The 18115-nt window shown below is 47.4% G+C and overlaps 1 protein-coding gene across 2 annotated transcripts in view; it reads right to left on the reverse strand.

The window, feature by feature from the left end:
* LOC135917578 (visual pigment-like receptor peropsin) overlaps positions 1–18115 on the reverse strand; it is a 633033-nt gene that overhangs the window by 87296 nt on the left and 527622 nt on the right. For both annotated transcript variants that reach the window (XM_065451130.1, XM_065451131.1), the window contains one exon: positions 5872–6103. In XM_065451130.1, coding sequence (XP_065307202.1) covers positions 5872–6103 — 232 coding nt within the window. The remainder of the gene's footprint in view (positions 1–5871; positions 6104–18115) is intronic.

Below are 18115 nucleotides of genomic sequence, written 5' to 3' on the forward strand. Positions count from 1 at the left end.
TCTTCCACCTAGGAGCCTGTGGTGGATATTCATTTTCTTTGAGTGTTCTTAATAGTATGGGGAAGTGGTCGCTTCCGTAGGGATTGTTCGTAACTTCCCATTCAAGTTCGGGCTGTATAGACGGGGAAACTATGCTCACATCAATTGAAGAAAAGGTATTGTTTGCAAGACAGTAATAAGTGGGTTTCTTCTTATTCAACAGGCACGCACCTGAAGAAAAAAGGAACTGTTCAACAAGACGTCCTCGCGCGTCTATACGAGAGTCGCCCCACAGGCATCTGTGCACATTGAGATCGCCAAGAAGAACATAAGGTTCTGGCAATTCGTCTATAAATGACTGAAATTTATATTTGTTGAATTTGTAGTGTGGGGGTACGTAAAGCGAGCAAATGGTGATGAGTTATTTAGAAGAACAGCTCGAACCGCCACTGCTTCAAAGGCCGTCTGTAGCTGTAAACGCTGAGAGGAAATGCTTTTATGAATAAAAATGGCGACACCACCGGATGATACGACAGCATCATCGCGATCTTTGCGAAACTTGACATACGGTCGGAGAAAGTTTGTGAGTTGTCGTTTTAAGTGTGTTTCCTGTAGGCACAGCACTTTTGGATTCTGTTTTTGGATAAGTTCTTGTACGTCATCAAGGTTCCTAAGAAGGCCTCTGACGTTCCGTTGGATTATTTGTGTATGCATATTGGAAGTAAGTAAGTGCTTTGTGTATGGAAACGGAGGCGACGCCTTAGGTTACAGAGCTCTTTCGAGGCCCTGTAACGGGAGTTCTGCCGTTTCTGGAGCGTTCGAGGGAGCCTCGCCGCTCCTTAGGCGCTGGGCGCGCCGTGGGGATAGGTATAGTGTGCATTGCCTCTTGTGAGGCGCCGGACACGTGCTCTTGTGAGCGAGAAGTTACCAGTGAAGGTCCCGCCTTGGAGGGCAAGACCCCTGCACCCACCAGCCCGGAGGTCGATGGGGCTCTCTGGAGGATTTGGCTGCAACGGCCGTTGCCAGCACTGGAAGGGACCTGGGAGGTTGAGGCAGCCTCGGCTGCGCCCACCTTCGGGGTCGATGGCCCCGTCTGCCGGGTTGACGGAGCAGCGCTAGCTGCAACCGCCGCGGGGGCAGATGGCGTAACTGCCGCCTCACGGCTTGTGGGTCGGACAGCCGCCGGAGGCCCTTGTGACGCTGCCCCCTGACACGCCACTTCGGCAAAGCTGGCCTTAGGAAGGTATGCAACCCGCCGGCGTGCCTCTGACAAAAGGAAATGATCAATCTCATCAACGTGTTTGTGAAGACTTATAGCATTGAAATGAATGACGGAATGAAATCCACTAATGAAAGAGTTAACTTGATTAGGTTCCAGGAAAGAGGTCATTATTGATATGATAAGCGGTGAGACAATGAACACTGGCTGCTATGCTATCAGTATATTCTAGTCAAGTCGGAATGATCACGGATGCGCAAAACTCTGCTGTTAGTAGTCTTTCTAGCCTTTATTTGACAGTTGTTAGTCCAAAGAAACATCCATTTCTTTTCTTTTTACAGTGTTAGGGCTTTGAAAAACAAGGGTCACATGTGGTCAGATGATTGTTTATAAAGATAGGTGTGTTATAAACGACAGAGAAGCCTAGATCACTGACCCAAAGCTTGGCCTTACGTGCTTTACTGATGAAGTCAGATTCCTTAGTTCGAGCGGAAACGTGCAATGATGTTTTTTTCTTTTATCAGTAGACCATGTAGGCGCACGATAAACAATGTCGAGATCATTAGGCGATATGGGACATCCAGCTTTCTCCCCTAGCATTTCCATGATCACGATGCAGTCCTCTTCTTGGGAACAGGGAACGCCCTTGATCTCAGCATTCCTGAAGCGTGAGTATTGCTCAAGTTCTTCGACCTTACGAGTGAGTGAGCAGTTTTAGTTTTAGTTCTATATTCTCATTTACCAATGAGGTATTTCGGCCACGTAAGTCCTCGACAAGTTTATTCATGTGTTGTGCACTTGATTGAAGGGACTCAACTTCCTTTTTTAAGTCCGCAACATCAATGCCGGAATCTTTCATTTTTAGCAAGAACCTGCCAAACACCTTATCAGGGGTGTGTTTAGCTATACTTAATTTTATCCTCTAGATCCTCGATTTTTTTAGAGTTCAGCATTAGTTGACATGGTGTTAAATAAAATACAAACTCGACGACAAGAAGGAGGAGTAAGCAGCGGCAGCGGTATGGAAAAAAGAAAAGAAAAAAATAAGAGTTGGTAAGAACACCTGCTTAAACAAGGAAATTTTTAAGTTGTGGCTCGTGCATTGCCACTGCTGCCAGCGAAGGGTGGACGTCGGTGCGCTTATTTAAACAGCTAGTGCTCAGGGCAGCGACCTCCTATGGTAAAGATATACAAGTTCACCTGGCAATATGCAGACCCACTGTCGCAAACCTCATTGGGGAGGCAAGGCACAGGGCGCCATCCTGACTCAGCCGGCGTCGAGTCTTCTGTCGCGTCTACAGTCGCTTCCAATAAGTGCCATTACCAAGCAAGCAACGCTCTTCCCTGGCTCTTGTCACTCTGCGAACATGCGCATCAACACGAGCGATGTCCTTTTGGTTAATCGCCGCACCAAACATGAAAACGTGGGAGAACACGATGTAAGAACGATTGTTCATGAAATAAGAGTGATGGGGCACCAATCGGAACGCAAATCAAAGCACGGTCGTGGTTGGAGCACACGCAGGAAAACAAGCTAACGAGGGGGAATAAGTTGATTGCGCTCTACAAACAAGCGAAATGACCAGAAAGAGCGAGCATGCGAGAACGTGGCAACCGCTGCTAAGACGAGCTTGCAGATGGATACGAACGGACGTTCCTCACAGATCTATAATCGAGAGCATTTGCGATTTGCCCTGACGACGGCGCGTTTATGACCCTGCTGGCTTTACAACCAGTGAAAAGGGGACCCGAAGGGCCAGGACAGGAGCACGAAGTTGTTCTTGGAAAGTGCTATAAATGTAAGAAGCGCTTTCTTTACAAGAACCATTTATGTTTCAGCGAGTTCATGAGGCGCTTATATTGCCTTCTTGAACGAGCCTTATTACCGGTTTAAAAGCATAACAGCTGTTTGAATATTTTCTATACGCATGATACAGCCTATGCAGTGTGCCTGGATTAAAAAGTCGGGGCAAAGCATTTTTATTTATATGAACACTCCAGGCCATTTTCCGCCACCGTCTGCATCACCGTGATGTTCCGTATAAAGTCCAAGTACGATATCATTGCGCCCGCTCGCCGTACGCTTTAGGTGCGTCTAAGCTTGCGAGGGTGAGCCAAGACGTATGGTGGCTTGATGCAGCGGTGTTTTCTCGAGCTCGCAAGGAAAGAAGGCGGGAAGAGTGCGCGCCACCTACTCGAGCGCACAAAGGTGCGGGGAAGCAGGTGAGCGGGTTGTGAGCACGCTAGGATGGGGGCGGGGGAGCAGTTCAGTGGACATCTCCTGTCTACTCTTGCTGCGGCCGCTGAGCGCGTCCTATATTGGATTGGAGGCACTGAGTTCGAAGGCTGGCAGACTGGATATAGCTGATGCCTTCATGTATGCTTGCAAGGGTGATGCGAGAAGTATGGTAGCTTGAAGGAGCGGTGTTTTCTCGCGCTCGCAAGGAAGGAAGGCGGGAAGAGTTCGCGCCACCTACTCGTGCACACAAAGCTGCCGAGAAGGGGGTGAGCGGGTTGTGAGCACGCTAGGAGGGGAGGGGGGAGCACTTCAGTGCACATCTCCTGTCTACTCCTGCTTCGGCGCCTGAGCACGTCCTATTTTGGAGGTACCGAGTTCGAAGGCTGGCAGACCGGATATACTTGATGGCTTCATGTACGCTTTCAAAGGTGAGCCGAGAAGTATGTGTGGTTTGAGAAGGTGTGCCGAGAAGTATGTGTGGTATGTGAGCAGCACGGCCTCTTCGTGCCCGTGAGGTTGGCGCTTGACGAATTGTGGTCGAGCGATAGGGCACACTATGGGAACACGGTTCTGCTTCACTGTGCCCGTGCCTTCGTAGCCCTGTGCCTTGAAATGCCTGAGTAGTGGCATGCCTGTGAATAAATTATCAAAATAGAAAAAGAAAGGAAGGTCGTGCGTCTCTGCTGCGAGTTCATCCGCCATTTGAAGAAGTGGCGCCGCTGCTTTTCCGAAGTCCTTTTCATATTTTTCAAATGTTCCGGGATCCCTTGCTTGCCTTGATACACTTTGAAGTTTACAAGGTATCCGTTCTTGGCATTTAGGCAGCGCACTTTATAGCCGAAGCGGATAGGCATTCCGCGTATAAACTGTTTACAGCCATGGCGACCATATTACTCAATAATACTTTCGTCATAGCTCAGGTGACGCACAGGTTGAAAGTGCTCCAGAAACCTTGCTTTCAATAGTGCCATGCATGGACGCAACTTTGCCAACTTGTCACTAAGCGTTAGGCTTGCATTTCGCACAGCGTAGGAATCGCACTATCTGTATGAAGCGATTTCTTCGCACAGCATTGTAGTCCATCGTGTTGCGCATATCCATGCCGCGGTCCCAATAGCACTTTTTCCCTGGCAAGCGGCTATAGCCGGACAAAACGAGCCCTCCAAGAAAACCTAATTCTTTTTGGTAACCTCCGGATCGGGCATATTGAAAAATAACGCATACTTTCTTATTTGTTCGACTAGCCGCTCCACGACGGCTTCGTCAAAAGAAGGTTTCGAACAACTCAACAGGTGAAAAGTCCCTGTAAGCAGCAAAGTTTGGGTAGGGAAATATGCCAAGGCTTCTCTGGCGATCACCATTCGTCTACTTAGAAGCAGTGGATAATTTCGCAGGAATGGCCGCATTAACTACAGCAGAAGAAGCCTCTCATATTCCGTCACCTTGCCTGCCGTTGTCGTCATCGTCCGAGTCGGATCCACCAATGCGGCGTCCGTCAGAGAAAACAGTTTCAGCGCCGGCTCATAGCTGCCGCCCGATTAGATTGTCAATAAGCCCGCCTGAGTCTTCATCGGCCGACTCTTCATCTGAATAGGTGCTAGCCTCTCGCGGGTCGATATAAAACACTGACACGTCATCATCGTCTTCTTCAAGTACCTTCGCTATTTATTCAAACATCAACCTATTCAGACAATAAAATAAGGAGTAAGCACTGTGTGAACGCGCCAGCAGCCGTGCAAGAGATGAGAATGCAGTTTTTTAGAAAAAAAAAACAAATAGTTAGGTAACCTAAAGGCCCAGCGTGACCATATGGCAACGCGCAAGGTAACACGCTCATTCATGGATAAATCAAATATTAATCTTTTACAAATGCTCATCGAAGGTCACATATTCAAACAGCAATATGGAGGTAAGGATATCCGACTATTGCTCAAATAAGTAGGGAAAAAAAACGCATTACCCCTTGGAGTGATGCATGGCGACGCTACTCGCACAGCAACTCTTATTCCCGCCTTTGTGAGGGGCTCCCACAAAACGACTGACACCTGCTGCCACTTAAAATCCATAAAGGGAACTCTCATCTGTCTAACGGCATGTCAAAGGCGATTTTGGTGCCGTTTTAATCTCATTAATTGAAATCCACTGTGCAGACTAACGTGACCTTATGGCCACGCTGGTCTTTAAGGGTTAAATCCAAAAGCGGTAAAGCCAACTCACCGGGTTGAAAATGTGCCAATATCTCGCGACATGATATACAGTCACTTCCTCTGAAGCTTCGTGCGTAATACCGGGTCTAAGTGCTCTGTCCGGTACTCTTCTACATAAGAATAACAGACGCTATTTTTCACGTTACCGAACGTTTCTTCATTAAGAGCAGCGAAGCGGGAGGATACGCCGCACTATTAAGTAAGAAATTCGGGAGAAGAGGCCTCACCATGGTGACTGAATCTTGGTTCGCCCAGAAGTCGTCGTTCATATCGGTAGGGCGTACGACGGTGGGCTTGGGGACCCGGATGTGCGCCGAGGAAGTGCGGTAGCAGACAACGACAATGCAAGCCGGCACCAGGAATCCCAGCACAAAGTAGACCACCGTGAACGACTTGTAGCTGGCGTCGTTGTGTCGCCAGTCAATCGTGCATGACTGAAACGAAGGTTCCATCCCGTACCTGCGACAGGAAACCCGGCACTCGTGAGCAAATCGGGAACTCAACTTTACAAGCAATGGTATCGGTTTCGCGCACGGTCACGTTAATGTTTTTTTTTTCTGTTGTACGTTTTTCATATACGGTAGTTCGCTAGTACACTCGCGAACAATTGTCTGTGACACAATACTCGAGGCCCAATATATACGTGTCATGCACAATATATTATATCATGCACAATATACGACGGTCACCTAAAGCAATCACGGACTTTTTCAGGATTACGAAACATGTTTAGATAAGTGAAACATGATGTTTGGAAACGTTTAGAAACATGAAGTGATCTTGCATATTGAAATAACCTCCCTTGGAAGTGACGCACTTAAGTTTTTCGGCAGAGGACGCATGACAGCAGCTTAGAAATATATCGGCTTTTGCCGCAGCCTGCTTGACCTCATCGTCCCTGCAAAAGCGTTGACCACCCTGGAACTCTCACAGTCATCCAAAGAAGTGATAGTCAGTCGTAGGGAGGTCATGAAATTATGGTGGATGCGGCACTGCCTACCCATTGAGAGGCCGGTGTGTGCACATTGCTCGGTGAGCGGCATTCTGGTGCGCAGTACTTTAGATAAAAAAACGCCCGTGTTATTAAAGCCCTACCGTTCCTTCGTGAGTGCAGCGTTTATACGTTGGAGCATCTCTCGGCGTAGTACTCACTGTTGATGCTCTCAACGCTGGTGAGGAAAACAACATTGAAGAAATTACGCAGATCCAACGCGTATCTTGGAACCTGTGTGAACCGAAGCTTTCGTGAAGCGGTTAACCAAATGCTATATAATCGCCCATTTCATCTTTACCGTAATGGAAGCTCGCATGCCCATGTGCTCTAGCGCCCCCATGACACCCGCGGCGATGACCTGCTTTGTTTGCTGGAACGGGGTGCAATACAGCAATGCAGACCCTGCCAGATCGTGTCACCGTTTTCCCACACGCTGTAGCAGCACTGGTAGTACCCGCCGGTGCAGGCTTTCTGTAGCGAAGCACCTCGTCCCCTCACATCGCGCAAACACGTCTACACGTGCTATAATTGTCGGCACGCCAGCTGAAAAGCTCCTGCGAAACGCTAATCGCTCAAATCTAAGGAGGGCCCGCACACGCGCCAAGACCAGCCCGTGGTCCGAACGCAGGAACAACGTGCTGCTGATTGTGTGGCGCACGCTACAGCTCGACGCCGCGGGGGTAAGGGGGGGGGGGAGTCATCCAGACGCGCCGCTACAGCAACAGGAGACCGAAGCCGAGCAACACGTGCAGTTCAAAAGCGCGAAGAGGATGCACATCATACCCGCCGTGAGCATGCCGGAGTACGCGAACGCGAGGCTGACGCCAGACGACCACGCCTACAAGACCTCGTAGCTATAGCCGATGCTGCATCGTGCTCATGGAGTTCTTTCTGTCCATGTGTTTATGCGCACGTCACGCCACGCGTGTTTACTTAGCCAGGCTATGCTTACTGCAGCTCGCACTGTCACTAAAGATAAGAGCCTTACTTCGCGCAATATTATAACCTGCTACTATCGCATTGATTGTTCCGCCCTTATGATGTTTTTGAAGACATAAATGAAGAAATTTGTACGGCGGTCCACTTCTAACAGAGGATCTCTAGCGAAAAAGCCTGGTACTGTTAACAAACATTACGCGACGGACGCTTTTACATCATAAAGGCGAGCCTCATAATTGAATCTACAGTTTTGACATGGATCTTTGTCATGGGGGAAGGAAGCACCATCAAGCCGTGACTTGGCGGGTTCTTTTTTCTCTCCCCTCCTATGTGCATGTACCCATGTGTGCATGTCTCAAAACAGACTCAGACATGTCAAATCAAAGATGATATGTAAAACTAATTAACACGTCATCACACCTCAAAATTTGGGTCACTCCTCGAGATAGTGGAGTAAAAAAAATTGAGTCTGACGCTTCTAGTAAGCAATTCACACGAGGAGTGACCCAACAATTTTAGTGTGGTGCGCTGTGCATTCGCCCCTATTTGACTCCAAACTCGCTCAGGAGAACTGTTTTTCTTCTACTTCAACTGGATGTTGAACCGCCTTCCCACTTTTACGACCTTTTGATATATACGTTGTTCTTTAACTGTATTTCAATTTTTCGTTCTTTGGTATTTTCTTCGCGATTCACGATTGTTGTGTTATTTCGTTTTTTTTTCATTTTCTGTTTATATTAAGGCAAATATCACATACTAGGCCCTACAGTGGCCAATTTTTTTACGTTTTCTACGCCGATAATCTGATCTTTGATGAACTTGATGGTATCCTGGGTTGTAAGTGCCGGCCGGAAGCCAATCATGTTGTACAGAAAGAGACCATGTTCTTCAATATGTTTAGAAATACGGCTGTTAATGACGTGTTCGGCTACCTTGCCTATACAGGATGTAAGCGATATGGGCCTGAGATTACACAGATCCATGGGGCGTCCCATTACAGGATAAGGATGACTGACGCCAGTTTCCACGATTTCGAGACGGCACCGTGTTCCCACACCTTGTCGATCTAGTCCGTGAGTGTATGGAAGCATCGTCCAGATTACGAAGGAGCCTATTAGAGATCCCATCCGTGATCTCTTTCCGGATTCACTGAGCAGTATAGCCTCACATTGCTCAGATGTTTATTTTAGCATTGTGGATCATGCTGTGTCTGATATTGTTTGGAGTTGATGGGCAGGCCCATATAACGTGATAGAGGTCTCCACGTGGTGTATTGCATGACAGTGTGATGAATATGCTTCTAGGTGTATTCGGTGCATGAGTAGTGGCGTAGGGAAGCTGCTTGTTTGTAAAAGTCTCCACGTAGTTGCTTGCTGTTTGTTTAATGATTTGTCAGGAGGAAAGTATTTATAGCAAGTACTTCAGTAGTATGCGAGGATTTCTCCGTAAGTAGTGATTTGTTCGTATTGGGAAGCTGTTACTTTTTGATCTAGTTCTGGTTCTGGGGGCCATAGTTCTGTTTGCATCTCTTCGGGGATTTGATGTCCAGAGAGAGAGATGGGCGACGCAAATGACTCTCCCGGTTGATATTTGCTCGGGCAGCGCCATGCGCAGCATTGTTCCCTATTACTCCTGCATGGCTTGGGGTCCAGATGAGTCGAACAGTTCTTCATCGCGGGTAGGATGTGTTCCAATGAGAATTCGGTATGCTTGAAGTGATATAAGTCCCTTGGTGCAAATTATTACGGCTGCTTTGGAGTCGCTGACGATGCATAATGCAGTGCTTGATGCGTATGCTAAGGCTATTGCAGCCTCTTCCCTTTCTTCTGGCTGTTTGGTAGGTATGGAGGTAGTTGTTGCGATATCTATTTTTGTACCCGTAACAACCGCCACAGTCATAGTTGGTTGTGACGGATACTTTGCAGCATCAACACAAGCGTCATGTTCAGCGTTTTTACGCATTTTGTTGAGCTTTGAGCTCTTGCTTTCCTCGCTCTGCTTTATGGTTTCGGTGCATGTTATTTGGCATGGGGGATAAAATGAAGGTGTTCCTGAGGTCCGGTGGCATATCGCCAGCTTGTTTAGTATTGGCCGTCCAGTCTTCGTGTGTGTTCGGAGTTCATAGTGCGATGTTCTCTGTGCTTCTGTAATTTCGTCCAGTATATTGTGTAATCCTAGGGCTAATACATTTTCGTTTGCTGTGCTTGGAGGCAGGTGTAATGTTTGTTTTATTATTTTGCTTACCATTATGTCAATCGTGTGTTTCTCAGTATGCGCGAACTTTAAGATTGGCGCAATATACGCTATACGAGAGATGTTAAAGGCTTGTACCAGTCGAATAATATTGCTCTCTTTTATGCCGGTGTGTCTGGTAGCAATTCTCGAAATAAACCGGCCCGAATGTGCCCTGTATGTCTTTAAGACATGGAGGCATGACTAACAGGAGCAGTTGCGATGCTGTAAAACTTACACCAGAGTTGTGCAACACTTCTGCACTTTTTATCCTTTCTTTCCGCCATTCTGCTTGCTGTCTCTGAACTCCATTACTCCGCGCGAGGTATGCGACTAGAATTTCTTCTGTTTTTACTTTGTCACAACCACGGCACCCTGACATGACGAAGACTCCGTGTGATACATTGAAAGTACCCTTGAGAGAGTGATAAACATGTCTTGGTGGTCTAACTGGTAGGCTTTTACGTTTTAAGTTTGTTGGCAGCAAAGAGGATCATTAAAGACCAGCACAGACCGAGTGTCACATAGCCATGGCGTCAAACCGGCGTCAAAGAGCTTTTTCGAGCAGTGGCCCCTGTCCAGTTCCGCATCTACAGTGACCCACATCGGCTTAAAAGTGGTTCACTAAAACGCGGCACATATGTACACGTTGCCATACTCAGTAATCTAAATTGGTCCGATGGTAGGTTTCGAATCATGTTTTCTCAGCACAGCCGCCCGATGCGCTACCCATTCAGCCATGGACTACCCAGTGACCCAGGTAGGCGGAAAAACGGTTAGAGACATACATGGGGCTCTTGCATTGCCCAGGGGACGCTGCGAAAATGGTGCTAAAAAGCTCCATCTGTCCTGAACTGGGTAGTACCAAGCTCGGTCGTCTGCTTCAGAAAGCACGTTTACATAAGGACCCGCTGCTTTCGCATTTCTTGTACCACGGCTTGCAGCTAATATCGAGCGCCGAAGATTTTTCCAGGGGTGGCATGCTGCGTAAAGGCAATAAATTATGCAACGCCGAATACGTGAACGCTGTTCAAGAAATAATCAGTGAAGTTTTAACGCTGTGTCAATCGCAAGTAAAGTGAGTTGCGTACAAAGTTCAACTTCAGGTAAGGTTTGCACGCAGCTAGATTAAGGCGCATAAACGCGAGGAAATGCTTGATATAAATGAGTTCACAGCAGCGATAAGCAGACATGTGTACGTAACTGCTCGAGCGCACGATCGTACGCGCCGCGACGGCAGCGGTCTTTCGACATGCCGCGAAACGGAGCCTCCTGCAATTTTTGTTGACTGCATGCCGCTAGACAAGTAGTTATGCCTGCACTGTAGTAGCGGCCATCTGTCCCTTTATATTAGTAACTTAACTGATGTAATGCATATGAGCTCGCAGTAACGTACGTGCGAATTGCGCTACAGCACGGGCTCGTGCGCTGCTCGCTTGATGTAGCTGTAATGACAGCGCGCGAACGCCGATGTGCTGCAATCAATACTACCTTGCTGTGCTGCCTCAACGTGCTGGCTTGAGGTCAAGGATGAACACATTTAACTCTCTAACCTGTGCTGCTCGTAGTGGGGTAGTGAATTGTCACCGAATCAGCCCGACCATTTGTGGTCATTTGCACACACCTGGTCACTTCACCACTTCGCACCAGTCAAATTGTTAATTGGCGCTGTGGCCTGGTCTCGAATCGCAAACCACCAGCCATGTTTGCTGATATGTCGGTCTGCCGTCGGGACTGTAGGTGCAAAAGACCGAACATTAGAACGCATATATGCAAGCTTCAAGACAGGCGAAGCAGTCAGCAGGGCGCGAAGTTTCGCTTACCCAGCGCGACGAACTGCAGCTATCCAGTGCACCCGAAGCTCCGCTTCGTGAGGCCTTTAAGGAAAACGGTAGAATCTGATGTTGGGATTCAGGCCTTCTTGTTCATGGCAGCCCACGACGCAGAAGTAACGACGGTGACGCTTTTTCTAGGCTGAGCTAGGTCTCTCCGGATCGGCGTCGCCGATTCCTTCTGCTGCGTGCAGAAGGGATCCGTGCACGCTGCGCGCACGCAGCGTGCACGGTCGGCGTGGTCTGTGAGAAGTGACGAGCTTTTTCGCACTAGCAACAGGGCAGAAAAAAGTGCGAATCGACGCAAAACTAGGGCTAGAAACGTGCTTCGCCACAGCCAGGGCTCAATGCTACCCAAGCCGGTACTGCCCAGATAACCCAGGCACCGCTACTATACCTCAAACTCCAGCGCAGGACGCCCATAGATAGACGCATGAACATGCGCGATGTACCCTAAGAGTGCGAACGCATTAAAACGAACGCGCAGCTGGGGATCTCTTAGCGCGTTTTAAAAAAATGGGGTGTTCATACCTTAAAGGGACACTACAGCAAAATAATAAAGCTAATAATTAGGGTGATAAAATATTATTTGGCCAATCTATTGTCTTTAATTACACGATAATAGGTAGCTTATTAGCAGAAGAAAAATGAAGGTCAATGTTTCATCTTTTAGTTTAGCGCCGAAATCCCAAAGCCAGTACGTGATTGGGACGTCACGGATTTCAAAAAAATTTTTTTTTCGTATTCGAGATGCGTTGGCAGAGTAAAACCTCGGGACACTTGGCATCTTCAGTGTTGGTCCCATGTAAGACACAAGGGAAACAATCTTTACGCCTAAAAAATTAAATGGGCCCTAGCGGACGCTGCCAAAGTCCATTGCGTCACGATGAGATGGTGTGGGAACTTCAAAGCGGTGTCGCCACCGGTCTTTTGTGTTTCTTTGTTTTTTCTGGCTTATAAAGCGTCTTCTAGCGGTGAGAGTGGTGATTTTAGTACTGTGGAAGAGTAATTTACGGATACAGAAGCAATCCTTTTTGTCGGTAATGACGCTTTAGACCACCGATTTGAACATGGTGCGCATCGCTCTTGCAAGCTCACTTTAGGAGAAGGAAAGGCAGAATAATGACTCGCGAGTGCCCTGAGAAATGCTAAGATGAGAAACCTCATTTTCAAGCAAGTAACCCATTAATTGGAAACGTGAAAAATACCGAGCAGAAATGTTTCTACTGCTTTATGTTTCAATTATAACGTGCAAATAGATACTAACTGAAATATGAAAAAAAATGTTGCGAGAACAAAGGGAGCTACAGTAGCGACTTTTGAGCAAAGAGCGTTGGCTAGCTACAGGACCACACAAATACCGTTCAATACAAGCCGATTCCAGTTCCCCGTTTTCCAGTAGCCCTCTAGCCAGCGCTGTTCAGAAAATTTATGCTCAAACACCTATCCAAACTTGGCGCTTCTCTAAGCTACAGTGCGTTATGAATTTCGCCGATCTGCCAATTTAAGTGTACGGCTTCGGATTGGCAGTTTTGCGTTTGCATGTGAAAGTCGGAGACAATGCAGCCCACATTAGAATTTTCCTCTTGATTAAATCAAAGCGTAGACGCTGTTTCCTTCCTTCAAAAACACGCTGCCCGCTTCAGGTTATGCACGAAGAAGAAGAGATTGCAGGCTTCTTGCAGATGACATAATTTCGTCCAAGAACATTGCCGAAACATAATACACTTAGCAGAGACAAACGCTTCAGTTCAATGGAAGAAACGTGCCTTCGTAATATTGATTGACGCAATACGCATGAATCAATATGATCAGGAATCCTGCAAGAGAAGTTGAGCGCACTCTGGATCGGCTGACGAGGGCCCAGTACATGCTCGTAAAAGACTCATTTTTCGCTATCTGGAAAAACATGAGAACCATTCTGAATTCGGCTCTGCCTATCTTTTGGTCTTGACCGCCATAACCTAACATAGCCTAAAGTCATTAATTTTGTTTGACGGTGATGACCTGCTTGTGTTCTTCGAACACCCAATATATGATACTTTTAAGCACGAAATACTCTGAGCTCCCGTTGTCGGCGACCTTCAAGTGACCTTGAGACAAAAGCGAAAGCCGTTATCTGGGCACTAAAACGACAACATCTGGGCAACCAGTGTAAACATTAGAAAAATTCAGTTTCTGGCCCCCAGCCTTTTGTACAGGACCGAATCCCATACGCTAGGTACTGCCCAAGCAAGTTACAAACAGTATCGCTTCCGAGTTCTTCCTAATGTTAGTTCACAATATAAGTCAAGCTGTCAACTTCTAGTACACTGAAGTTTTATTTCTCATTTCCAATAATGGGAATTCAAAAGGCATATACAGGGCATGATACGCGTCATTGTGATCTTTTGGCGCTGTGCGCTGAACGCCAGCGGTCGACTAGTTCCGCAACGCGCATTTTTGACCGCCTCCTTCAGGAGCTTCTACCCGCCGGGGTGCCTTAGCGGTTATGGTGCTGCGCTGCTAAGCACAAGGTGGCGGGATCAAATCCCGGCCTCGGCGGCGGTATTTCAATGGAGGCGCAATGCAAAACCGCCCTTGTGCTGAGCATTGGGGGCACGTTAAGGAACTTCTTGTCAAAATTAATCCGAAGTCCCCCACTACGGCGTGCCTCGTAATCAAATCGTTGATTTTGCAAGTAAAAGCGCAGAATTCAACTTATTCTTCTACTAGCGGGGCAGTGCACTTTCTCTTGCTTGCGTCCTTCGCTCCGTGTCGTGCGGCCTAAAACCGGTTTTATTCTAGTTGGGCTGTGTCCATATGAACCAGTGCACAGTATGGAGCAATGCTCACATCTACTCTGAATTACGGGAGAGCCAGCAGTTTTGTTTTTTGCTGCATACCTGGGTTCACCAATAAATGAGTAAAACTGAAGAGCCGTAGCGCGTTGGGTTACTCGGTGTGGCGACAACAATAACAACCGGTCGAACGAAACTCACGGGAGCACGGCAGCAAAAAACGACATCGTGCAGCCCTTGTCTTCTCCCGTCAAATTTCGTTCGCGCAGTGTAGTTAAAGATATGACTCAGCCATACTCTTATTGGAGCACCTGCCTGGCATAGCTGGCCTCCCACCCGCCTCTCTTTTCGAACATTGTCTGGGAGAAAGTTAAGGAAGCACAAATGATGTTTGCCCACAACCTCTAACCACGGCTCATGGAAGTATGTCGTCTACTTCCAGGAATTTCAACATAGTTTTTCTGTCAGAATCGAGAGATTACACGCAAATAATTATGCATGCTTTCTTTACGTTGCTATTCCTCTTCTGTAATATTCCTTACACTGTACCGCTAACACCAAACGACGATTATCTTAGTTGTAGTACCACTCGAAAATTTTAATCGCAGTCTTCAGTAAACGTTCCTTCGGTTTCTTGTGTTTAATCACGTATAAACTTGAATATTACTAGTACCCAGCCATGCCGGCTTTCAGCACAGAGAAGCTCCAGACACTCGCATGCTCGGTGCACAATAAATATTGACGTTCTCCCACTTCCGATGTTGCATTACTGTCGGTTTAAAGTTTCCATCCACATCATCATTCGTAAACTTTGAGCAACGGGCCCCTTATTGCTTGAGTGGGCTATACATTACAAACATCTCGCGCAGCCTACCCCCGAAATTTTCGTTCATGCTTCTCACGCTCGTAGTTGAAAGAACGAACATTGCGCTTTCTGTCTACTTTTTTGGTCGTACCTTCCATAACCACAAACTGTCATGCAGGGTACGTACTGGCGAGTGAAGATACTTTCAAGGCGGCCTGTGCACCATGCCTTGGCGGGGAGTGCAAGCTGCAAGCGCCAGTGTGATGTCGGGAAGCGAGTCAGAATATACATCTGGTGCAGTATTATGTGCTTATATTCGTCCTCATCGCTTCTCCGTGGATGGCAGCAAGTCCCACCGGCTGTATCGTAAAGCGAAGGGATGATGGCCATCTCGCTATGCAGGAGCTCAAGTTTGAAGGCTGAATTCTGCAAGTTGGGATTTACATCGTCGCTTTTAGGTTTATTATTCGGCCCGCCGTCGCCATGGCCTTGCGCTGCTAAACACAATGTTGCGAGATCAAATCGCGGCCGCGGCGACGGCATATTGATGCAGGCGAAATGCAAAAACGCGATGCGCGTTAAAGAAACCGAGGATGTCAGAATTAATTCGTAGTCCCACAGTACGGCGTGCTTTGTATTTAGAACGTGGATTTGGCACCTAAAGCCACAGGTATATTCTAAATTCAACGTTTATGATACGGACTTTATGAACGTTATGTACGGACCAAAATAACAAACCCCACTCGTCGAGTCCGCCTTGTCCTCTCCCTTGCAGAGTGCTTTCAAACAGTACAAACAAACAGTGTTCTGTTGGAAAGATAATACTATGTATGTGCCTCAGTTCAATCGAGAATGCCGTTGTCGAGATTGAAGGTGCCCTGAAGCACTTTGTCAGAAATGCATTTGGCATTATGTGACATCCCTTGAGAAATATTTCATCCGCCAAGAAGTCTTTGAGTGCACTTCCCTGCAGCGGAGTTATTAGCCATTTCAGTGCATTTGACCTCAGCGCCTCTCCAACCCTCCCGATTCCACACAATGCTCACTGTTGCAAAATCGGGAGTCCGAGCGGTCACGAAGACTCCTGGGCTGCTGCAGTGCTGGGTGTTAGGCGAAAAGAGAAGTCCCGAGGGACGAGAAAATAAGATTTATGCAGAGTAACACACCTGACGAATATCCGAAGAGAAAAGCCAGAGAGAGCATCCTGCACCTCAGTAAATTAAAAACTTGCTTCCCCAGGTCCGCAGCGTTTCCCAAAGTTATTTTACCGCAGTCTTCACCAGCAGCAGGGCCGGAAACATTCCGTTGACCCGCTCGCTGTTGTCAATGTTGTGGTTTTTGACCTTTGGAAGATAAGGTGTTGGGAATGTTGGCTAGCTGCCACCGTGAGCTGAAGGCCGAAACATGGTCAATCCGCCCGTCCGTTCCGCCCTCGTCCGCCCACGTGCGGATAGCTGTCCGGTCGTCTGAACCACAGAGGGACGACCCTTCGCAACTTTGCCACCCGCACGCCTTGTGTGCTTCAGCGCATGAAACGACGTTTCTTTAACAAATTAACTGGAACACCAATGCATTTCTCCGCAAAGTTCGGGAATTTATATCTCGAGATTGGCGTCATCTTGAAAATTCGTTCCAAGTGGATCCATCTTGCGAACTCCACGGCTAGAATTTGAAAATTGCAATATGGGCCTTAATGTAATTAGTTAAAAATTTCAATGGTGAATGTTGTTTCAATCGTCAATTTTGCATCTCATTTTTTTTTGGGCAAGCATTGTCCGTCGCTTCGAGTAGACCAGCTCATCAACTAGAATTGTGATATCTGCCACAGACAACTTTTAAAAATTTTTTAAAGTGTTCGCTGAAACACCCGGTACCTTCCTTCAGTACTCACGCTCGTCGAAAACGCGACGAGCGATTGCCAAAAGTGACAACACGGGAGTGTATATCTTGCGCCGGCAGGACGCGTAAAAGGTAACACAAGCAGCTCAAAAACCAAGAACTTGACAACTCTGTCTTCTGAGCGACTCAAAACAGTCTTTGCACCGACGAATATTTCTTGAGTGCGACTAGAAGGCGTTCTGCGAACCTGTAACGTGGCCTGGCTGACTGTCTGTGTTGTGGCCACCTCTGTGTACTTGGCGTGCCATCACGTCGACTGAGGCTAAGTTGATTTGGAAACGTGCAGTAACATGTATTTGTGCTATTAAAGTGCAGGTAATAATTCCCGGGAAGAGAGGGATGCTTCAAGATCGGATGTCGTCTGCATATATTATCACATTATTTGGGAGGACTATTTACTACGAAATGTATGTAAAAGTGAATTTATTTGTAATGCCGCCCATTCAAAACTTACGCACCTTTCGCCTGCAAACGCAGTATTCCTGTTAGGTAAATATACCAAAATGATACTTGCTTGTAATTTACTTTTCTTCAGCTGATGGCGTCCGGTGGAGCTTCGCATGGAAACGACTGCTGCTTACCTGATGCCACAACTTTGGATGAATGCACAATAAGCACGGAACGAGGATTTATAAAGAGCAAAATAAACATTTCCTCATTTCAGAAGAGCTCTTGCGTTTACTTTACGATATTGCACATGGCACAGATTCGATGGAGGCTTGTAAAAATCGTTCGCAATCATTTTTACTAAATAAGAAAACGATTCTGCGCCAAGGCCGCGCGTGATTCAGCAGTAGAAGCGAAAAAAAAATTCCGCGCCAATCCACGGAGCCGGCGCGACGTGTTCCAGCTGGAGTTCAAAACGCGCGCACCCAAGACCGACACCGGAAAGTGTTAATCCCATCCACTTGGTGCGCTACAGTCAATTCGGCGGCTGTGCTCTATGGGACCACCCGCTCTTGAATTTCTTTCTCTACGCCAACATCGCCA

The sequence above is a fragment of the Dermacentor albipictus genome, chromosome 5 (genome assembly GCF_038994185.2).
Source record: "Dermacentor albipictus isolate Rhodes 1998 colony chromosome 5, USDA_Dalb.pri_finalv2, whole genome shotgun sequence".
Classification (NCBI taxonomy): domain Eukaryota; kingdom Metazoa; phylum Arthropoda; class Arachnida; order Ixodida; family Ixodidae; genus Dermacentor; species Dermacentor albipictus.